This window comes from Tyto alba, unplaced genomic scaffold, assembly GCF_018691265.1.
Source record: "Tyto alba isolate M040663 unplaced genomic scaffold, T.alba_DEE_v4.0 Super-Scaffold_10, whole genome shotgun sequence".
In the NCBI taxonomy this organism is placed as follows: domain Eukaryota; kingdom Metazoa; phylum Chordata; class Aves; order Strigiformes; family Tytonidae; genus Tyto; species Tyto alba.
In genome coordinates this window covers 27,823,572-27,847,431 of record NW_024881262.1, presented here as the reverse complement: position 1 = coordinate 27,847,431, position 23,860 = coordinate 27,823,572, and the positions used below count along the sequence as shown (strand labels likewise).

Sequence of the window (23,860 nt, the reverse complement as noted above, 5' to 3'; positions counted from 1 at the left end):
ACTATTTCTGGATATGCTGAGGAGCTGCTTAGGGCTGGATTTCCAGGCAAGCACGGGAGCATATCAGCTGTCCGTGCTTTGGAAGGGGCTCAGGAACAGAAAAGGGGCAGGAGATTGGGAGGGAACAGGATTTATATAGAGATCCACGGGGAAAACCCACGTCTCCAAACATGAGTAACCTAACACCGGGCAGTAGTACCAGCTCCTGCCTGCGGATCCAGGACAACAACTTCCCCAGCCTGCAGCCAGAGGAACCCCAGTCCTCCTTCCCAAAAAGCGTTCGCAAGACCCACAAAAAGGCACCTTGCCCATGCCAAGCTCCCGAAACCCCCCTCTGCCAGCCGGAGCCTCCCGTGCCCCCGCAGCCCTTCCGAACGCTGCCGGAGAGTCCTTCAGCCCACAGGTGCTGTCGCTCCCCGGGGACCACCGGCCAAGCCGGCCGGGGCTGGCAGCGCGGACGGGATGGGGGCCAGGGGTAAAATTAGAAAGTGCCTCCCTGCCAGCCCCTTCCCTGAGCTGCAGGGACCAGCTGAGCCCAGTTGCTAACCCGCACTGTAACCCTTCTTGTCCCCCACCTTGTAGGCTGGGAGGGAGTTTCTAGAAAGCTGGGGATTTGCATGGCTTTCGTTTTTGATCAGCGGTCTCCAGCTATGCCAGAGAGCCAGGCTGGCAGGCTGATGGGGGCAGGGGCAGGCTGATTTTTTCGGGGGCTCTTTTGGGACAGCCTGGCTTGCAGCCTGCAATTCCCTTTGCTACTGTCACTTTGCACGCGGAGCAGCGCTGCAAAGATTGATCCTCCCCCCCCCGCAAATGGCTGCTCGTGCCCTGTTTCTAGCCCCTTTCTTCCCACCGCAGCTGCTGCCCTCCTCTCCCCTCCTCCTGCAGCAGCTATTGTTATTATTTATACTCCCAAGCATCCTTTAAGTTTCTGCTGGGGCAGAGGATCAAAAGAGAAAGCCTTTTAAGGATTTCTGCCAACACCAGGAAGCGAATCCCCCCCAGCGAACAGTGCTGCTGGGGGATTTGAGTGTAGACAAGTGCTTAAAGCTGAAAAGGGCAGAGAGAGGCGGGGAGGGGGAAGCCGGGGGCACGCTCTGAAACCAGAACCACCACCACCACCCCCCTCCCCAACCGAAACGCAGCTCCTTCCTCTGCTTTAGGAAACGGATCCCTCCTGCGATTTCCTTTCAAAGGTGACTTGTAACCTCTTCATTAGGGTCAGCCTTGGCAGAGCCCTCATGGTGCAGTTGGCAGGGCCAGCCCGGCGGTGCTGCGGCTTTTGGGGGAGCGCGCTTGCCTTTCCAAGGCTGGAAAATAAACACGGCGGCTCGCAGCAGCAGCAGCAGCTCCGCGGGAGGACCGGTGCCCTGGCCATGCTCTGATGGGTACCATGGACTTTAAGACAGATCCCAGCGCGGTAACGATCAATCTGCTTCTCATTGTCCACCCCGAGGAGACAGCGAGCAAGCAGAAAGGGCAGAGAGAGGGGCAGACGGAAGGCAGACGAAGCGCAGGTAACGTCCCGCCTGCGGTTGGTGCGAGGGAGGGGAGGGCTGCAGGTGCAGCGCCGGCTGCCCCGCACACGGGGAAGCAAAGCAGCAGCTTTGGAGAAGGGTTTGGTCTTTCCCCCCACTCCCCCCGCCCCGCCTCACTCCCCTTTCTCCTCTTTTCCTTTGCAGGCATGCTGCAAACCCCCAAACTTCCAACTTTTTGGGTAGAATCCCATCGTGCCTTCGCGAAGCCCGCCCGGTGCGGGAGAGCCCTCGCTCGTGCGATGTTGCGTGCTGCATGTTGCTCGGGGTCTGGCTCTGGTGCATGCAACCCGGGGGGCAGGAGGAGGTGACACACACACGGATACTGATCTGAGGACCATGTTTACACCTTGCTCTGTCCTGCGGTGGCCCTAAGATGCCTCCACAGACTCTCTCAGCTGTGCGAGGGGAGCAGGGAGAGACCTCAGCGGTTTCACCCCAGACCAGCACCTTCTACAACAAAGTAAAGGGGCAAAACTGTTTTGTTTGAAGTGTGGCTAGGCTTTGTCTCCAAGGATGACTACCCTGAGCCATTTATAGTTACAGTTTGGGACAGTCTCCCTGGCCCAGCTCCTATCCTTCAGGGGATCTTCCAAAAAGCTAAGTCTGTACTCTGCAACTGTAAGGGAACCCTCCCTGCAGAAGTAAAAGGAGAGAGAAGAGTATTCCTGCTCTAAAACCTTGGGGAAAAGCTAGATTTTCAGACAACCAGTTCCAGGCTAACAAGGATAGGCAAAGCTAACACAGAATTCATGTTCATCCTTCATCTAACACAGCATCCAGCACCTACCCAAATACGAGCAAGCCCTACAGAAGCAACTTAGACCTGGACTCTAGCACTTTCTCCCTCCTGGTATTTCATACTCTAGCAACAGGGGCTGCAACAAATGCTGCAGATGCGACAGGGAAGGTGGATCCCACTGACACCTGGGCTCAGCTGGAGTGATGGGCTACATGAAAGGTTTTGGGGTGCTTGGCCTTCAGGCAGTGCCAGAACCCCACCCCGGGAAGACAGCCTGCCAATCTCAGGGTTATATTTTATAGGTTTGCAGGACGATGGAAATGGAAACAACAGATCACAGCCACCTCAGGAGAGAGACCTCAAAGGTATGTCATCTTCTCACTCTGCTGATAAACTAACCACAGTACATAAAACCCCATCTGCAGGCTTTTAGCACGCCGCTGTGCCTCTCGAGCATAAACGTGCTTAAAACCACCCATCCCTTTCCAGCTCTTTGGGGGGTTTCAGTGGAGCCACGCAGAGATCCCGGGGCCCTGTGCCCTGGGAAGGGTCCCCTCCGTGCTCCCCTCTGCCCCGTGGCCAGGATGGACACGGGTGGCACGGCAGAGCCCGCGCACGGCCGTCTGCAGGGGATTCTCCTGCAAGCTGCCATGGAGCTCGCTCATATTTCAGGTGCACGGAGCTCTTGTGTTTCACAGCCAGCTGATGGCAGGGGGAATTCAGTGCCCCGAATTGCTCAGGTTGCAGATAGAGCTTCCAGAGACTTCCCCAGCACTCACACAGCTTAAGCAGGGTCTGAGGTTTGCAAGAAACCTTTGGGGTTTCAACACATCTATCCACCAGTCCTTTCTTCATCTCCCCCGCTCAGAGATTGCTGAGTGGAAGGCAGGTGTGATTGCTATCCCGGAATGATGTGGCTGCTGGTCTTGAATGTTCCCCCACCCATTCCTCACCCCCCTGCCCTGAAACAGTCCAGAAGGAACATCTGAAGAGGTCACCCCTGGCTGCAGGCAGCCAGGCTGCAAGACTGCCATGCAGCAGGGCAGAGCAGATCCCGGGGAAAGGAATCAGACCATCCCACTTGCTTTCCTGAATCTAAGCCTAATGTGGCGTCTAGCAGAGAAAGGCAGGGGCCAAAGATAAAGCAGGACAACAGGTAGTTCTCTTGGTACCAACCAGTGGATTCTAGTTATACCAAACAGGAGCTCTGCTTCCACAAGCCAAGCAATAGCAGCATACCAAAGCCACGGCTGTGCCCAGTACGATGCTTGATAGGAGCCCTGATCCAAGTCCCTCTGAAATAAGAGATGGCTGGATGGCACTCACAGACTGTGAGCAAGCAATATTTCATGGCAAGGTACAATTTCGAGGGTTTGAGTTGTTTTGTTGTTTTTTTTTTTTAACAAATCTGATGGTCTCAGACACCAGATATCAAAAGCCTCCTCTCCGGGAAGCAGATAAATATTCAACACTCCGTCGCTCCTCCATCATACGCAAGAGGGTCTGCGACCGGAGCTGCAGAGCACAAGTCAGAGCCTCCATTACGAGTGAGAGGATGGTATCGATCATTTACCACCTTGAACTAATGGCAGGAGTATTTAGTATGCATATGGGAAACCTTCCCTTGCAGCTCTGCCTTAGGCACAATTTAAATCCTTGCAAGGATAACAGAGGAATTCAGATGCTAGCGGAGCAGGGAGAGCTTTCGCTCCTCTAGCACCACAGGGGTTAATAAATTCCCCTTTAATCAGCCGTGTTAGCATCTTGATGAAGCCTCTGACACCACGGAGCAGCTGGCGCTGCCGCAATATTTACAAACTGTATTACATAAGCCTCACCCCAACCCCACCGAGGCGAACAGGCTGCCGCCCCATGCCGCGCCGCGAAAAAACCCATCACTCACGGGCCTGATCCTTGTCACTGCCACGAGGCGCGAATGGTATCCGGCCTTCGGGACGAGCCGTGAAAACCAGGTTCCTTGCGCTGGTCTGTGGTGGCTGGCAGGACGGCGATCCCCTGACGCTTCGAAAAAGAGTGAGGGTTTCACCCTGGCCAACGTCCACCCTGCCTCGGCAAGGCTCGAGCAGCCAGGGCGGCGCAGGGGCGAGGGCTCAGTGCCGCCTGGCATCTGCTGACCGTCCTGGCTAACCGTCCGCGCAGCCCCGGGGGGGAGCGGATCTCTGCCACCTCCAATTCCCCAGGAACGCCCGGTGCTCCCCACACCTCCCTCCGCCCCAAGGGCTCCGGGGGCCAGCCGGCATCCCCGGGACAGTCAGGGGCTGCCAGAGCACGCCGGGGAGACGTGGAGATGAGGACGAGGTGCTGACCCCCCACCCCAGTGCTCCCACTCGGGGACCGCACCGCCTCCGAGCCCCGCAGCGCTGCCCTTCCCTCCCACCCACCTCTCCGAACACATGCCTGCTGATCCAAGCACCCTAACCCCCCCACCCTGAGCAGCAGCACCCACTCCAGCCCCTCCCCGGGCTGGAGCAGCCCTCCGGAGCGAGGCCAGGCGCCCCTGGGCCACGAGCCAATTGGGCTTCGAAGCCGGAGAGCGGGGCCGGGTTTCTTGTGTCATTACTTATTTCGCTGCTGAGCAAAGGCACAGATTTAACCCACCTCCACGCCGGGCACCTCCGCTCTCTTCAAGGCTCTGAGATGTTTTTCTTTGTGCAACCAGGCCAGCAAGCCTCCAGAGAGCCCTGCAAGCAGACACAAGCCATTACTTCATACTCTAATGAAGGTAAGTAGCGATCCAGGGGATACTGGTTTTTCAGAGCAGGGCTTCAGTGAGCACCCACTCAAGCTTTTTCTGTAATAAAATAACCTCGGAACACCCCAAAAGAACAAAAAAGCCCCACTGGCAATTTTGTGATCTTGAGCATGAAGAACTAGAAATCCCAAGGGAGCTTGGAAAATCCTTGGGTCTTTCAGTGCGGATGCACGGAGGTGGGTCCTGGAGCATCGGGGTTCCCACCACCCCCATGACCACCAGGACGTAGCACAGACATAATCGGAAAGAACAGCAAGAACATGCTCCTGCCAATGTCAGATATTCCAGCTCTGATGGAAGGGTCCAAGAAACAATATTGGCAGAAATTTAGCTTCAGACAGCTGGTTGCACAAGTCCTTTCCTAGGGTAGACCCTTGCAAGGAGCCATCCCGGCACCAGAGCAGGGGCAGTGCTGGGCCAGCTGCACCCCAAAGCTCTCACTGGCCATGGACTTGTCTGGCCACAGAAAACGAGGGGAAGAGCAAAGTGTTTCTTTACGAAGGATATCTTGATTCAGAAAGGTAAAAAAAAAAATTTAAAAAGTCATAAAAACATCAGTAACCATTTCATACCATTAGTTTTTAAAGCAATGGATGTAGCGCTTTGGAAAAATTTCCATGGAATTGTGGTTTTTTCATTTGGTAAACACCTTTTAAACTTGCTGAAATGGTAGCATTGCTCCCTGTTAAATTTGCATCTCAAAACCAAAGAATTGAAATTTACAGGGGAAAACTGAGAAAGTGGAAGTTGGCAAGAAAACCCACAAAACCCCGAAGCTAAATATAACCTTGAGAAATAAAAAAAAGGACCCCTGAAAATATAAAAATCTTAAGGAAATCATACTGTTTGCACAAAGTCATCCCTTTGAGAAACAACTTCATTTTACCTTCGAATTAACTGACAAAATGCATCAGCCAGCTCTGATCTTGACACCCTGATATCTCAATCATCCCAGAACTGCAGTCAAGCTCTAGGATTTAAAAGGCATTTTTTTACAGTATTTGCAGTTTTTCTTGCCTTCTGCTTTTGGGGTTTAAAGGACATCAAACCTTTCTGCATAATCACAGGAGATATTTAACCTTTTTTTAAAGTTAAATGCTGTGGAAAAACTTATTATGTGATGAAAATGCAGATTCATACCTAATTAGCTGATTCCAAGAGCTGGCTTTCAAGGAAAACCCCAAATGTCACAAGACTCTTGATAAAATTGCAGGAGGTAGCACGTGCGATTGGATGGCAGCCCCCAGGTGCATTAACATCTTGACCTTCGGTCTCCAAAGTAACCTCTGTCTGATCCAAAACAGGGAGCCCACGAGCACACTGAGCTCCTCCAGGGAACCTTGGTGGTTGCAAAACCTTCTGAAATACATGCCAAAAAAAAAAAAAAAAAAAGCAGTATCTTCTAAAAAGTTCAGGTAATTCTTATAACACACTCCCTAACTTTTTTCCTTATACTTCTCCTTATGAAATTTTCAACCCAAGAGCCCCAGGTTTCCCCGTGAGGTTGTTCTGGAGCATCATGGCATGCAGAGCTCAAGTCCCACGGCACGCCTGGACCGCAGCCGGCTCTGCCAGGACGCTGCCTCTTACAGGCAATGGCCTTTGCCAAAAATGTTAATATCGCAAGTCAAACCACTTTCATAGCTCTGAGCCTTTTTCTGTTTGATTCCAAGAAAAATCAATGGAAGAAATTGATTTGCTGCTTACAGCATCTCCATCAAGAGCTATTTAATATGGTGATAAACCTTTTTTTTAAGCTACCACATAATCCTCGCCAACGACCTCTGCTTTATTTATGATCTGCTTTATCACCTATTAGGTTATAATGAGCTGTCTTTTATTTTTTGAGAATTACAAATCACGCCAGAGGTGACCACAGGCTTTTTGGCCATACAGTTTATCTTAAGGGTGCTTTGTTTTGCCCGGAAACCCAAGAGCTTTGGGACCTTTGCAATCGCCAGAGCTGCTGCTGCTTTTTCTAAAGTTAAGAGTTGGTTTCAGCGATGCCTTTGTAGGCAATCCCCCCCTTCTCCTCTGTCTCCTGTTTTCCCCTTTCTTAGTTTTTCCCCTTTCTTAAGCAGTGTGTCGTCGATTCTTGCAGGAACCCAAGTGACGGTGGAGATTCACCCCAAGGATACCACCCCACAACTCTTCAAGAAACTCTCCTTTGGAAAAGGTAGAGCCCGGGCTTTAAACCCTGGCAGAGCGGGTCAAGGGCGGGAGGGAGAAGGGACCACATCCTTCCTTTTTGCAGAGGTAGGGAGGGCCAGGAGCCTGGGGGAGCTCGAGGAGATGCTGCACCCCTCGAGCCGGGGCAGGGGTTGCGATGAATGCACTAACCATGCCGAGGTTGTTGCAGGTCCCCGGAGGCTGCCCAGCCTGAGAGGTCAGGACAACAAAGGTGAGGCTCTGCTCTACCACGGCGCGTGTCTCCAGGCTAACGCTCGCCCAGGAGGCTGGGGACAGGCCCCCACAGGGGCACGAGGCTCCTGAGAGGGTGCCGACCCCCCTGCTCACTCTTCCTGCCGGGCAGATGCTGCTGGAGCCTGCTCGTGCCCGGGGCTTCGGGAGAAAAGGGGAGGGTGTCCTCCTCCTCCAGCCCTGGGTTAAGGTGGCTGGTGACAGCCTGGGGGCCGCAGCGTCCCTCAGAAATCCTCCAGCTGCCGCAGAGCTCTCTGCAGGGTTATCATCTAACGGCTCCCAAGCTCAGCGCTCCGTTCTTCCACGCCTGGGGAGGTTTGGCCAGCATGGTGGGCCGGGGGTTTGATGTCCCCAGCCCTCTGGGTAGAACAGGAGATGCCTGACTGCTGGGGAATGTGGCCCCCGCGGAGCCGCGGGACGGCGGGGAGGGGACGCAGAGCACACTGCGGTCCAGCCCGCTTGCTTCCTCCCTCGGCACCCACCCTCTGCGGGGTGCTGACATCCATGTCCGAATGCAAGGGAATGGGCAAGGAAAAGCCTCAATTTCCGCTTTTTTCCACCCATCCCCGCTCCCCAGAATCACTTATTTCTGTTTGTCTTTTTTATTCCTGCCAACAACTGCCCGCCTCGCGTTCCCTTCTCCGTTTTGTTAGGTTTCCAGAGGACCGAAGCCCCACGCCCGCCAGGAGGAAAAGACCTGCATGGTAACTATCCCTCACCCCACGCATGGCGGGGTACAGCACAGGGCAGCCCCAGCGAGGAAGCCCATCGGTCCTAGAATCAGGGCTTGCCCTGCTGCGAGCCTAGACTGAAATGCACAGACAAGGGATCTAATTTCTATTAGCACGAGTAGTGTTCAGCTTCCCAAGCCAACCGTTCATCGGGGTGGCAGATGGGAATGGTTTTGGGAATGTCACACATGCCCGAGACCTTCCCGAGGCTCCACACCCGAGGAAGGCTACTCTGCAAACAGGCACGATGCGCGCTTCCGAACCTCACAGGGCTACGTGAGTAACTGCGGATCCTGCATCTGCGGGGAGCCTTTGCAGCTATAACCTGACAAAGACAAAAACTGATAACCAATTTTTTCAAAAAAAAAAAAAAAAAAAAAATCCCGTTCCCAGAAGGCAAAAAGTAATTTTCAGAGCTGTAGAGAGTGGGAGCCTTTAAACGCATAAATCTGCTTTATCTCTCTTTAGGTCAGCGTAATAGCCCTTCTCAGGGAAAATTGAGATAAACAAACAAGCCTGTTAAAGAAACAGATGCCGCGTGCCTACACCGTGATTTTGGCAGACCAGCCTGGCAGGCCGCACCGCTGCTGGGACGTGGGATGCGAGATGCCCCAAAACCCCTTCCCAGGGCAGGGGCTTCCACGAAGAGCAGAGCTCCCGTTAGCAAACCACCTTTGCGAGGCAGGAACAGACCTGCTGGCCACCTCCTGCTGCGGGCCGGAGCTGGCAGCAAAGGGGCCAGAGCCCTGTTTTGGGGAGATGGAGAGGGAAGGGGTGATGAATACAGATTTTAGAAGCGCTGCCGGCACCTCGGCTAGGATGAGATGCTCTCGCAGCCTCTCGTGCATCCCGCTCCCACCGGCACCCGCTGAACAGGCAGCAGAGGGGCGTCCTGCGTGCTTAGAGAGGGTCACGAATAAAGCAGTGTACAACCAAGCAAAGCCTCTGTGCCCCCACACCCCCCCCCCCCCCCCGAGGCAATCCCCTTCTCCTGGTCACCCCTCTCCAGGCAAACAGCAGCGCTACGGCACCATTCATTCGCCTCTCCCAGCATTCAGGAGTCACACAACAGCATTTTCACTTCGTGATCTCTTTTAAATCCTTTTTTCCAGAGAAATAACGAGCCTACAGAGATAGCTAGAAGAATCTCTTTAGTCCTGAATGGCTCTGACAGGACATGACAGGGGGAGAGATTGCTGTAGAGCTCAATTCTCCTCTCACCAGCTCAGAAGAAAAGGGAGGGCTGAGCCGACGGCGGTCCAGGGGAGACATCCATCCGATATGTCTGTACATTGAGCTGTAGCTGCATCACTCAGGTGGCTCGCTGATGAGGGAAGAGGGTCAGCTCATTCAGAGACTGTTAAAAAAAAATAAGTTATCTGATTAATTAGAGCAAGTTATTAACCCTTCGTTCCCACTGAGTAGGACCAGGAGCCTAGAGCCTGCAAAGGTACAGACAGAGGGGTAGGCACACCAGTTTCGGTCCGACTGCTCCCCATCTTACATTTTTCATGTGCTTGAATTCATGCAGAATCGTGGCTTTTTACCATGCAAAACAGCCATCGCTTTCGGCAAAGCTACTGGAGAAATACACCTCTGTTTTTTTAAAAAAAAAAAAAAACAAAAAAACAAAAACAAAACCTCTTGGTTTTGCCAGGGCTTCCACAGTACAGATTTTCCTTGATACTTCTGCATTACATCTCCTGCACCTCCACATAATATCCTGGGATTTTCTATGCTGTTATGCAGTGCCAAAGACGCAGGGGCACCTCCTGCTTCAGCATTATACCCAAATTATACCAGACTAGACAGGATGGCTCCTGCTTTCTGTGCAGCTGGCAGGGACCCTCTGCGAGTGCCCTCGTGCCCTCTGCTCCCCAAGCACCCACTGATGGATGCCCCTGCGGGTCGGGCAGGAGCCCTCCAGTGTCCCCTTGTTCAAGCGTACAGCCAGGAAAAACACCTCCTCCCTTCCCGAGACAATGACAACTCGTTTCTTCCCAGCATATCCATGGGACAAAACCTCTTTGAAATCCATGCCAGTAGATCTGCAGCAATTTGAGAAGCTGGATGCCTACGCATTAAAAGTAAGTCTTGCTTTTGCCTCTGTCCTCCTCCCAGCTCCCCTACAGGGATGTTCCTTGAAACCCAGATACCAGCACTAACACCAGCTTAGTCTGAGCTATTGGGGCAAGTGCCTCAAAATCTCCCAAACAAGTGCAAAACCATCTCCCTGCAAACATCAGCAACAGAGATCCCACCCGAGAAGGGAAACTATGACCAAAATTACTTGCTCGACACATGGAACTACAGCTTTGTAATTCTATTTTTAAGCAAAGCTTGAGTTAGAGCAGGTAGGGCCTCACTAGCTTTAGAAGAACAAGGCAAGGTGGAGGAAGGGACATCTACCATCGCAATTTCTTCACCACGATCTTGCAATGCTTCCTCCTCACAAACAGGTAGACGTCAAGAACAGCGTAGAGGAACTCGTTAAAGCCCTGCTTAAACAAGCCCGGACTGATCTGGAGAAAGTCCGAGCCATATGGATGTGGATATGCCATCACATAGGTAGGTTGAGGTCTTCAGTTGGGAAGATAAGGCCGTTGCTGTCACGCCCATTACGCTGCCACTGCAGTTTACTACCCGTCTCGTGGGTTAGTTTCACACGGTGGGTCAGGGGAAGGCTTTCTGGATATATTTATCCAGAAATATATTCGGAGGTTGTCTCACTAGGTCTGCCTCCATAGTCCCTCTCCCAGCACTGCCAGGCACTACAGAGTTTGTGTGTAAATTATTTCTTTCCACACGATGAACCTGGAACTCCTACTCAACTTACTCAGAGGTGTAAGACCACACAAGCCCCTATCCCCTAAGCAGCCGGCGCGCGAAGCCAGGCCGCCAAGCACCAGGGGCTCGGCTGTCACCTTCAGAACCATCCGCTGCCACCAGAAGTTTCACCTCCAGCGCTGCCCCGAGTCCCCGCACCCCCCGTGCAGCCCTTCCCAGCGCGCTCGGCGTGCCGCTGCCTTTGCTCTGGGAGGGTCTCGGCGCGGCGCAGGTACCACCAGGGACCATCGAGCTGCCTCGCCCGGCTCGGTGCCGTCACAGCAGCTTCTGCAGCTCCTCTGTCGCTCCCTCTTCGGGCAGCAGACCTCCCCTCGCCAGAGGCAGCCTGTGCTGAGCACAGCCCGCGCCGGGTGACCCGTCCTCTTGCCTCTGATGGGCTCTTGGCTGTTTAGCTGCCAGCTTTGTCCCTGTGTTTTGTGGCTACATCCCAGGCTCCAGTTTCTAGCCGGTACCTACCTGCGTCCATCCTGTCGCCACGTCCACCAGCCGCGTCAGCAGGGCACATCAGAGAGGCCAGCTTTCACAAAACACGCTGCGTGATTGCCGTTCCTGCCTGTACGTGCACCCTTTCAACCTCCATGAGAGCTGCCATCACTCGGTTTCCCCTGCCCCTTCCTACCCAACCTGAGCAACACTGGAGTTTCAGAAATTATCAAGAGATGGGAAGAGGAGGCTGCATTTGTAGCCTCTCCAGTCGGGCACATCAGAGGGGGCAAAAGGCTTCTTGCCACCTCTAGCTCCTCGGTGGGGGGAAACTGGATGTTCGATGTGATTGCATTTTGCACAGCATATGCAAAAACATTTCTTTCCCATTAACTCTTGGGGGTCGAGGGGAAGAACTGCGATTCTTTCCCTCACCTCTTACGCATCCCGACGGGCTCTGGTGCGGCGCAGTTCGCTGGCTGAACAGGCCAGCTGACGGAGAGCAGAAGAGCAATTTGGGAAGCACTGGCCTAATCTCACACCCACCGAGATCAGCAGAGCTTTGCCAGCAACTGCACATTAGCATAGCCAGGTCAATCCTAAACAGCTTTAATCTTGCCCTTAAATATGCAGACTGCTGATTTCACCGCATTTCCCAAAACCGAGCATTTGACTCATCCTAGCACCGAGCTCCTGTCAGCCGCTGATCATTCAGTCTTTACGCTATTAACTCATTTCTGCCTGCCACTGCCAGGACCAGATCCTGCTTGGGACAGCAAGTCTGGTTTGAGTCAGACCATTTACCTTACACTCATTCACAGGATGTCTCTGATCCCCGACAGGTACACTGCAATCTCCTCACAAGATTTTTTTTATACCATCTTGGCCCCCGTTTCTCCTTCCTTCCCGCAGAGGCTGACCCCTATTTACATGCACGGGAAATAAAGGCAGTGCTAGGAATTTAAATCAGTGCACAAAAATGCAGTATATCTATCCTGGAAGAGCACCGATGATACAAACTCCTTCCTCGTTTGGATTTTAAGTGAGAGCGCTGCTCCCTTCTTCCCACCCAATTCCGCTCCTGCCTGCAACGGACTGCTACCTCCATGCAGCAGTAGCACTAAAATAAATTATTTTAGCTATCATTTCTAGCATAAATCCAGAGCCACGTGCAGCCAGCTAGCTCTCCATACCCTTCAAAGTGCGCTGCAGCTTTGCCGGTTGCCCAGTGAACAGCCCAAGTCGCCAAAGCCAGCCTTCCCCTGCAGCCCCACGAGCCAACCCCGAGGCAGCCGTCAGCACAGCCCCTTGGATGAAAGACAAGCAGTGGCAGCATTTCATCAAAGCAGAAATACAGCGTGTTGCCAGCTTTTATTTTTCCCCTCTTCCACAGCACTAAAGGGAGGATGCATCAGCTGATGCAGCATTCCTTAGAGCTTTGTCAGAAAAACATGTTTCGTATTTTAAGAAAGAGGTTATGGACGTGTCCAAGGTTGGTTGGTATTGAATTAACCTTCCCAGACCAGCTCCTCAAGCTCTGTCTGAAGGAACCTTGCTGTGCCGCTTTTCTGCATTCATTCAAACAAACTAAGATTTCCTACACTTCCAGGTATTAATATGATTCACTTGCAACAAATCATTTCACATATTTCCCGACAAGCTACTTCCCGGGTATTTTTAATACAAATTGCTTGGAAAGAGCACAGAAAGCTCAATGGTTTCCTTTGACAACAACACGAGTCCGACTCCTTCAAACACAGAGCGCTCTGTTTTTTACCGGGAGCTCGTGAGACTGGAGATGCCCCTGCACCAGGGCAGCCCCTGGGGAGGCTCACTTTCTCTAAAAAAAGCAGAGTTTTCCTCCCATTTGGACTCAGCTGCTGAATCCCAGCCCAGGCTTAGAACAAATGGCGATGAGAGATGGACCTTGTCCCTCTGCCCCCACCAGCCCTCCACAGCATCCTCGTGCAGCACGCGCCACGGCTTGTTTCTATTTCCTTCTGCTCACAGAGATGAAAAGCAATCCAAGCGCTGCTCCTGCTGCCTGTCGATCCCATTGCCTCAGGCTTTTGGATGAACTTTTGTCTGTGTTCCTTCCCGCAGAATACGACGTAGTGGGCTACCATAACAAAAGCCAGCTGTCGAGCAAGCCCATAGATGTGCTTCAGACGGGGAAGAGCATTTGTGAGGGATACGCTGGGCTCTTTGAACAAATGTGCAGGTAAATTAAGTTCAGAAACATTCAATGCCAGGGAGAGTTAACATTCATTGTCATCTCTGTGCCTATTCTGTCTGCCTTTGCGCTGACTGATGTGACTTTAAGCAGGACGTGGAACTTCAGCTTTCAAACCATGCTGTGGAAAACCAGCAAGTCCTAGAAAGGTCAATTTTGCTTCCTCCTCCACTCCCTCCACCCCCTCCTCCCCAGCATAATTTACTTTGTGCCATCTGCTGAGCTTCGCACTGCATTAACATAATGGCAGATGAAAACACAGAGCTAATTTGGTTAGAAGAAGCTAGGTTTTCCCTTTGAGTATCTGTATGTGAAGGTTAAAAGCATGGCAAGATTTAAACAAGAAGGTGTGTTGTCTCCAGCATGCTCCCATGCAAGAGGCAGGCGCAGTCCCAGAAATTGCTTTCCCCAAACCTTCTGGAGATGCCCTCTCCCCTCCACTACAGAAGCACCCCAGGGGCACTGCCTCACACTTACCACACCGTTTTCTGCAGTCAATCTCAAGGTGCAGCACCGTTGAGGCCAATACTGCAGTTCTCATCTTATAGCCACATCAGCATTTCATTCCTAAAATCCACCCTTCTCCTGCCTACAAAACCCTGTTGACTACCCTGGGGATTAGCTGCATAAACGAGTGGGATTTCCCCCCACCAGAGCAGGACTTTACAATCACAATGCCGTTTCACAGAAGAGGCAGCCGCTTCCTTGGCAGAATGCAGCACAAATCCCTTCTTCCTCACGTTGCTCCAACCCAGCAAAGAAAGGAGACGGCCTTTGTGCAAGGCAACCCTCGAGCACCAGAGCAAGGAGCAGCATCTCCCCTCTCACAGCCGTATGCAACGGTTTGGCTTAGAATTAAGCCAAAAAATTAGTGAAGGCAGCAAACGTGCCTGGCGAGTTTGGGACCAGCCTTATGTAGAAGGGTCATCCAAGAGGAGAAAACTCTTGGACCTGATGATTCAGGGACACAAGATTGGAAGGGGCTTCCTAGCACCAGAAAGCAATGCTGGATTTTCCTAAGAGCATGGGCTTGTAAGACGGCTCTCCCAGGGGGCACCTGCTCCGCAGAGCAGCTTCCATTTATAAGACAGCTTTGGAAAAAATTAAAGTCCGGTTATTAATTGGCATGTGTAAGTAACAATTTTCTTTCCACGCCACCCAAAAAGAGTTGGGAAGGTTTTCACCATGAAACAAACAAAATCTACAGGGAAAGGGACAGATTTTAGAAAGAAAAAAAAAAAAAAATTAAGAGTACTGTGCCTGTTGCTAAAGTGGTGAATGCTTCCAACCAATAACATATCCCGCAATATCGGATCTTGCTTTCTAAAGAGTAAATTAAAGAAATAGGATGATGAAGTATGAATTTATAACTGCATCTTATAGAACAGTTATTAGCAGTTAGAAATGGGGAAAATTTGCATCTGTTCATTAAAAAGCATATGTTTAGTTCATTAAAAACATTAATCTTTACAAGGATATCTTTTACTTTTAAAGGCTCTGTTGATTCACTCTTAATTCCTCAGTTTCAGGTTGATTATTCATTTTGTGATTCAGGAAACCTCCCAGTCATCCAGCCTATTACTTTTGCCAAATATTAGCTAAATGTTTAGCTCCTTTCCTGAGAAACTATAACCAAAGATAACACCCCTTTCTTGCAAGTGGATCTCTTCATCCTTCCTTCTTGTGCACTGTTCAACTCTTATGTTGAGTCTAAGCATAAAGGCAAGAGGCAAAGAACAGTCTTCTTATAGAAAGGCTTTTCAGAGGTAATTTTTGGAGGAAAAAAAGGTCTTTTAATATGCCTTTTTGTCCTAGCTCCTGTTGAGGCAACTTTAACAAACAACCCAATTTGCCAGTCACCAGGAGTGGCCCCCAAAGGTCCTGCTGAAGTCAATGTCTCGTGCCAGTGCCAGCAGACAGAAGAGTTCCTGTCGCAGGCACAACACCGTCGCCTCTGACCACAGCTCCAGACTCCCTCCCATTAGCTGAGATTCCTGTCACAGAGGAAAGGTGGCCATGGCCGGTGGGAAGCTGGCCACAAAACAGCAGTCTCCAAACGTCAGGCGTGATAGCAGTGAACATAAACACAGGTTTCTGACCAATATGTTAGCAGCCTTTACCAAGAATTGGCTTCTCAGCTGACAACCAGACTCGAGGGTGTAGCTTGGCTGAGCGAATCAGGGAGTGTAGATTCATTAATTCAATGTAGGTCAAAACTTAGCAGTCTGGATTTAGGGAGAAACTCACCAGAATTAACAATGAAGGCAAAACGATTATTTGCGCTTGAGAGGTTTCAGCACCACTTTTGGGGGTGAAGTTGGCCTCACTCCCTGCAGTGGATCTGACCACTTAGCTGCTCCTTATTCATAATTAGTCTGCAAATAACCTGGGTTTCACATCCTCTTGCTTTTCCTGTTTCCTACAGTCAATGATGTTCCTTCTTTTCAGGCACAGGAGCATACACCTACCTACCACAAGTATAAACCATTCTGTCTCTCTCTGGAGAAGCCAATTTTGCTCCTTTTTTTAGAATAAATCAAAGTCAGCCTGAAATCAAATGGAAGAAGTTGCCACTGAATTCCGGTGATACCTGTAGCAAGATTCAGATTATTTTCTTCTCTTCTTGAGGCAGAAAAACAACTCGGTTTTTAACTTTCTTGCTGCACCAAGCAGATGTTGCCAACTGTCTCTTAATTCAGTTCTTCCGCTCCACCTTGTATTTAGGTCATATCCTACCATCACATTGCCACTTCAATCACCTCTGGAGATCTTCTCAATCTTCTCTCTGCCTAGTTAATTTATCTGTATAAAGTCATTTACGGAAGGGCAGAGGCATGATCACTCTTTTCACCAATACGGGACATTTTAGCCTGCTTTTGTTTTGTTTTGTTTTGTTTTGTTTTGTTTTGTTTTGTTTTGTTTTGTTTTGTTTTGTTTTGTTTTGTTTTGTTTTGTTTTGTTTTGTTTTGTTTTGTTTTGTTTTGTTTTGTTTTGTTTTGTTTGTCTATCTGTCTGTTATTAGAGAGACCACTGTTTAAATGCTCTGACCTCTCTTTTGGACATTTTGAACACATGCAAGCACATACTCTTCTTGCTGCTTTGCTAACGTTCACTGTAAGTGAGAGCAGAGAGAATGAAGGGCAGAACTTGTCCCTTAATGTTCTCTATGAATATCCCAGCTAACAAGAATATCCAGAGAAGCCTAGAAGGATTAGGCATCAATCCCCATGAAATTAGTGGGAATTTGGTACTTAGCTGCCATTAGTCCCCCTTGAAACTCCCAGGATCAAATCTTCCTTAAAGTTCCCGGGCCAGCTCCCAGTCTCAGTTACATCATGTAAATCCAGGCTCTCGCCAGTCTTGTCAGTGGAGTTGCTCCAGATTTACTGCCCGGCCCCACGTTAGAATTTGGCTCAGAGGTGACCGCGGGCTGGCAAAGACTTTCCAGACCACCTGCGACACCAGGTTTCTCAATGGCATTCCTTCCAGGCCTGCTGCGCTCGCTCCGGATGCCTCGTGTGACGGGCAGTGCTCCGCTACCGCTGCGCTCAGCCCACGCCGGACGGGAGCTGGCTCAGTCGCTCCCTCCTCCCCTTTGCTGGCCGTCTCTAGCCGGGATGGGGTACGGACACGTTTCTCCTCCCTGTATAACTTTGCCTTCTCTCCGCAGGCTACCCAATGTGAGCTCCCAGCTAGCTCTCAATCAGCCCGCTGCAGTTGTGATTCTATTTTTGATACTCGTTCTTAAAGAATTTAAGACAGTATGTAAGAATTTCGTTTCATACTCTTACAGAAAGAGTATCAAATAACTAAGTCATGCAAAGAGATCCAGGTTTGAATTGAGTAAGTCTGTTTGGCAAGCTGAAGTGACCAACTAACCAGCATCATCTCTGTTAAAAAAAGCAGTCCTCTCTATAAGCACTACTGCACTGCCAATTACCAGCCAGTATCCGTTATCAGACCTTGACTTCTTAACAACCATGCTGATTATCTTCCCCATAAATATCACTTTTCTTCTGAGTTAAACCCACATTATGCAGACAATCTTGCTCTTGAAGCATGCACAGTTTATTACTTAAGGTAGTTGTTCCATTTAACGTACTTTTCAATGAAGAAGAAAAATGTCAATGCCATCCCACACAAAAGACAATCCTCTAATGAAGCAATTTTAGAGTAATGCTGAAATAAGATGCCAATGTTAGAATCCACTGCTATCAACAGCAGAGAGCTTATTAACACAGTGCTTATTTAAATCTTATTTACACATCCACACAGGTACTCATTATTTTTGAAAAAACAGACTATTTAATCATTTGTACCCTGGGCAAGCACAAGCTCACTCTTCAAGGAAAATAAATCAGCATCCACAATCCCGTGAGGTCTATGATATCTTCTGTGGTGTCAAACACCAGGCCTACCATCACAGAGAGAACACAAGCATGAGCAGAGGCACTTTTAATTTATAATTACATGGGCTAATTGTGGACAGCATCAAAGGGATTCCACTGAGTAACAAGACAGAGAGCAATTAAGCACACTTCACCTTTATCACCCTTCTCTAACAGCGCAGAATTGGTGGTGCCTCAGACAAAAAGAGAGGGAATACGTAAAAGCTGGGAGAGAAAAGCCCCTTCCTCCAGTGGGATGCTCTCTCCAAGTCCCTATGCAAAGCCGACAAGAAAAAACAGCCCCTACCCAACACCCTGGGTTACTCTCGGTGCCCGCCCCATACGAAGCCATCCACTAGCACGGCCCAGAAAAATACAGTCTCTACGTAATGTCAGTGGTCAAAGGGGAGAACTTGCCTGTCTCTTGACATGCTGGCAGGCTGGTACGGGAAGGCAGTTACAGGAAAGCTGTAGAAAGTGCAGAGATCTCCCTGTCAAGAAAAATACAGCGCCCCAGCAAAGAGTAAGCTTTCCAAAGAATTCAAAAGTGGGGTAACCTAGGCACTTAGCACAACAGTCTGTCACCAGGGTCAGAAATTGAGGGTTTCAAAGAGAAGTACGCTTGCACATGTAGACATTTAAAACCCTTAACTCCCCTGGGAGCTCATCTGCAAGGAGGCACCTGAGGAGCTGATGGAGCTGGTCCACTCGACTGCAGGATTGAAGTCCTGCAGACTTTGCTCTTCCTTTTGTCCTTCTGCAAAAGCACGCTGACAGGTTGAAACCAGACGTCTCCTGCTGCATCTTATTGTTTCCTTTTAGCATTGCAGGAATCCAGTGCATGAAGCTATCGGGCTACTCTAAGGGGTACGGGTACAAGCTGGGGCAGACCTTTACAGGGGACTCCGACCATGCCTGGAACGCTGTCTACCTCGATGGAAGGTGGCATTTACTCGACAGCACCTGGGGAAGTGGTGCTGTTGATGACTCTTTCACCAAGTTCACCTTCAGGTAAAGAACCATCCTCTATGTTAATACATAATCCTACCACAAAGGCAGAAGGAAAGCTGATGGGTTCGGCACACCAAAGAGTGACAACTTTTAGGTCCCAAGACCCAAGGCAGCGGGGCTGCCCAGTACAAGGGATGGAGCACATACCTGTAGAAAGGCAGCAGCCCTGAGCAGCAAGCCACATAGCTGCTAGAAGTGATCTTGTTTTGCTTATCACATCTTCAGTTTATGCGGTACTACGTGGCACTTGATGCATAGCTCTCAGCTGCCCGAGAGAGGGTGCCTCCCTCTTTCTTCAGGAGCCCGTGGTTGCAGTCGCAGTGCAAATACCCTGGGTTTATCCAAAAGCTCAGCATGTGCCCTGGAAATGGAAGACCAAAGCTCAGGTTCCTTCTCTACCTGGAGAATTTCAAACTCACCAACCTCAGTTTCTCAGCAGCCCAAAACACTCTGACTTCCTCCTGCTGAAGCCACCATCACTGTGCAGAGGAAAAATTAACTATTTATAATTACTCATTTTCCTTTAATCTTTTCCTTCTTCCTCCAGGTATAATGAGTTTTATTTTCTGACTCACCCGGCTCTGTTCATTAACAATCACTTCCCAGATAACAGTAACTGGCAGCTTCTTAAACCAACCCTGACGCTGAAAGATTTTGAGAACAACATGCTGCACAACAGTAATTTTTACATGTTGGGCCTGCTGGCTGCACACCCGGAGACAGCTGTCATCCAAACAGGTAACACCCTGCGGAGCATATTTCCTTATGCAGCCCGGCATCTACCACACACCGTCACGCGTGTAGTGAATTACATTTCCAGCTTGGCTCTGGCAAGCAGAATGCACTCAAAGCTCTTGGGGCAGAGGAGGGTCTTTTTTTTTTTTTTTTTTTCCGTTTTTGTTTTTTTTCTTTTGTTCAAGCTGTGAAGAATTGTAGTAGCCCCTGTGCCTAAAATAAAGCCTCAGTCAGCAGCTGAAGATGAGTTACTCTATCAGCCAGCATCAGTGGTGCAGAATTAGAAGTATTGCTATTATATGCTAGCAACTCTGGCTTGAAAATGAGATTAGAACCTCTTACAATGTTCCAAAAGTTTGAATTACTGAACAATGCATAAACTGGCACTTCTTTATGCAACACTGAGCACCCTGAGTAAGTCCAGCAGCTCTTTTACCATCAAACTACTCAGGTAACACCACTGAACTACAGAGCCCACATTTAAGATCACCTTCCTCAGATTTTAAAAGAGTTGCAGGAATTTAACTAGAGAGCTAATTTATGAATGCTAAGAACACAGAGTTAAACTTAAAGGCAACAGTATTTTAGGACTTAATGTCGTCTTCAAGCTGTTTGGGAACAGGCTCATAAGGAGGTAGATTATCTCGCTTGTACGTACTGGAGGGTTCCTGCACTTTTCTCTGAAGCTTCTCCGAACAGCTACTGGACTAGCAATCAGGTCTAATCACATCTAATTAAGCCCTTCTTGAGCACATGGGCTGACTGTACTTTCAGTTTTATTTCACACAGGCTTTCCAATTCTATAGGACCACAGCTCCATTTCAGTGTATACCAAAACCGGATAAATGCACATCTCCAAAACAAAGGCCACTCTTCCTTCATTCTTTTTGAGGGACACTGGTTGCAGCAGACAGCTGACAAGCTATGATCTGTCACTTGCAGCTCTTTATTTTACTATTACAGAAGCAGCGATTTATTGCGACAGATTATTTTTCCCAGAACAGGGTGGATATGCAAAAAATGTACTGAAACTCCTGTGCAGTTTCTTTTCTTTTGTATTTCATAGTAAACGGAAAAGCCTCTGTATCAGTGGATTGCCGTTCTGCCACGTTATTTACATTTAAGCTGAAGGGAACAGATGAACACGGTTTAATGACTTTGAAAAAGCACGGAATGAAGCTGGATATCTACCCGCCGAAGACAGGGAGTCACAAGCTGCAGATCTTTGCCAAGCCCTCCAAAGCCTCAGAAGATGTCTACAACTGCGTGTTAGAATATGTCGTAGAGTGCAAGTCTGTGGACAAGGCCATGCGTTTCCCAAAGGACCTGCACCAGCCTGTTGGACCAAGCTGGTTCACGGAGCGGCAAGGGTTCCTGAGGCCGTCACAGCCCGACCCCATCATTCACACCAACGACGGGCGATGTTCTGTCACCTTCACCCTAGGCAAAGACATAAGTGTCTTGGCCTCGCTGCACTCCGACAACAGCAGCCTGACGGAGGACATGAGAAGGCGGCACATCATGCAAATCCATCGCGGGAACCAGATTGAGTTGAAGATCCATCTCCCCCACGCAGGGAACTTTGTTCTGAAAATTTATGCCAAGAAGAAGTCAGATCCTGGCAATTACGACTACATCTTCAACTACCTCATCACTTGCCTGAACAATGAAGTGAAGTGGCCAGCTTTCCCTCAGAGTTACAGCAAGTGGGCGGAAGACTACGAAATACTGGAGCCGCTCTCCGGTTTGCTGCCAGCGAATCGCAACGTTCAGTTTAAACTCAAAATGCAAGGGATAGCAAAGGTGCTAGTTCAAGCTGAGAACACTTACCCTCTCACTCAGAGCAGAGGCTACTGGGAGGGAACCTGCAACACTTCGGGATGCAGAGAGGTGTTTGTGATGGTGCATGAGAACGCCAACCACAGCTTTTACTCGCATGTCCTGAAATACGAAGTTGAGACCCAGTAACACCCTCTCCTTGTTCTTTCACTCACCTGCATGAACCAACCTTTACCCACGTGCCCAAAACCAATACAACTTTAGAAGATCGCTCATTCTCTCCATCAAATCTGTTCTTTAAACAAATGCAGGACAACACTTGCAGGCTTTTGCAAGACCACGGGCTCAAAGAAGTTCAAAGAAGCAGAAAATCCTGTTAAGGGAGCAGCAGTGGGAGAAATTAAATAGAAACCTCACCTATGTTTCAGTAATACCGTCCAGACAAACATTCTGAAGAAAACAATTGACTGTCTGGCCACAGCTCATTCTGTGTGAGCAGTGATTGCTGGTTTCCAGGTTATGGACCATAAGAAAAGTCTTACAATGGCTACTCCAAGAAGAATCCACCTAGTTACAAAGAAAGTACACCCTGGTTTTGAGCAGCAAATATTGGACACGAGGAACTTCAGGATATTTAAACTGAGTTTCTGTATATCTTTAGTGAAGTCACAAAATACATCCCAGGAGAGAGAAGTGTTAGGGAGAAGATAGAACGTGAAGTTTTCTTGTGCACTTCATTGTCTTACAAATTTAAGTGATACTGCGAAATTACTTTTTACACTGACTCTTCAATACAATAAACAAAATAATTTTTACCTTTTTATATTAGAGTATTTGAATCGTAAACACTTTTTCTGCAATATTAACACTGTAATCGTATCTTGAGCATATAGGTGTTTCCGTATCTAAAACTACAGTAATATAAATAAAGTACTCAAAAATCACTCCTTACTCCAACTTGTCTATGCAATATTGCAACTAAAATATTGACGAGTTTATGTGGAATAGCAGGCTGAGTGACATTATTATCATGTAAAAAACTGTTTGGTGCTCTACTCTTGGAAAACCCCTACATGCACAAGGCAAAGGTAGTCTTCTAGTGAATCTCACCACAAGCAGCATTTTCATAAACAGTTCAGGTGTCCGTAAGTGTTAGCATGACTAAGAGGTATTATGTTTGCGCTTGAATTTAAAATAAACCTGTTACGTTTTTGCATTCTATTTCATTGACCAAACAATACGAATTCCTCTTCAAAAAGCTACTGTTGTTTCCCACACAAAGTACGTGGGTTATTCCCACGCTCTCCTCCTCCTCAGCGGCCGGGTGGCAGAAGTTCCACGGGATAGCGACGGGCTCCCCGCCCGCAGCAGGCTCGCTGCCTCCGATCCCTCCTACACTACTCCCTCTTCCCCAGCAGCCAGGTTTGAGTCCCCATTTTAAGCGAGTCGAGTGAGTGTGCAGGGTACCTGGAGCTGTATTCAAGCAGCAGAACTCAGTGAGGATGCAAGCTACTGCAGACACAAGTTGCAAGTACAAATGCAACGTGTAAGCTAAGAAAGCTTACTCCATGATGCCAGGAGTACAGCAATGCTTTGGCGTCTTTTTGCACTTGGAGACAAACAGGCTCCACTCCATACATGACATAGAAGTAGGTTTTCAGTCCTCCCCCAAACAACTAAGTGTCTTTGCCCTTAGAAACTGGCAGCAGCAGCTCCTCCGTGCAGGAGCAGTAACAAGCCTTGTAGCCCAGCAGGCACCTGCTCGCTGGACAGCAACTCATACTGAACAGCACAGGTGCAAGAAAGACTCAGGGATTTTTTGATTGCCTAGGATCTTGAAAGCTAAAGCAAGCCTTGTCTGTAAGCACAGACAAGCCTGGTTTATTTTGGTGCCTAGCAGAAGAATTCTTTTTTTCTTAGATGTCATTTTTCAGATCAAGGAGGACACATTTCAGTAACTTTCATTTTGCAGGTCAAGCTGATCCAGTCAAATATATCACTTCTTCCAATGGGAGTATGAGGAGGCACCCCAGAGAGTTTAGGAACTAAAGAAAACTACTTTTTGCACATAACAGGGACAAGGATACCAAACTACTTACACCCTTCATGCAACCAGACTCCTGATGTTCACTTACACAGAGACAGGCAGGCAAACCAGTGGGCAGCCACGGTAAAGCCTCTGCACGGGGCGACGCCAGCATGAATGTGGTCCCTGCTCCTCCTCGCAAAGACTCCCTTTCACAAG

The 23,860-nt window shown here is 49.4% G+C and overlaps 1 protein-coding gene across 1 annotated transcript; it reads left to right on the top strand.

The window, feature by feature from the left end:
* The first annotated feature begins 1,381 nt into the window (after positions 1–1,381).
* KY (kyphoscoliosis peptidase) lies at positions 1,382–21,982 on the top strand. Its single transcript, XM_032992622.2, has 12 exons — positions 1,382–1,514; positions 2,577–2,639; positions 4,955–5,017; positions 7,149–7,223; positions 7,407–7,448; positions 8,122–8,172; positions 10,204–10,290; positions 10,663–10,767; positions 13,573–13,690; positions 18,913–19,101; positions 19,649–19,839; positions 20,903–21,982. Exons 1-12 carry the CDS (start codon positions 1,382–1,384, stop codon positions 21,802–21,804), a joined length of 2,019 nt encoding a protein of 672 aa, XP_032848513.2. The 3' UTR covers positions 21,805–21,982.
* The last annotated feature ends 1,878 nt before the right edge of the window (positions 21,983–23,860 follow it).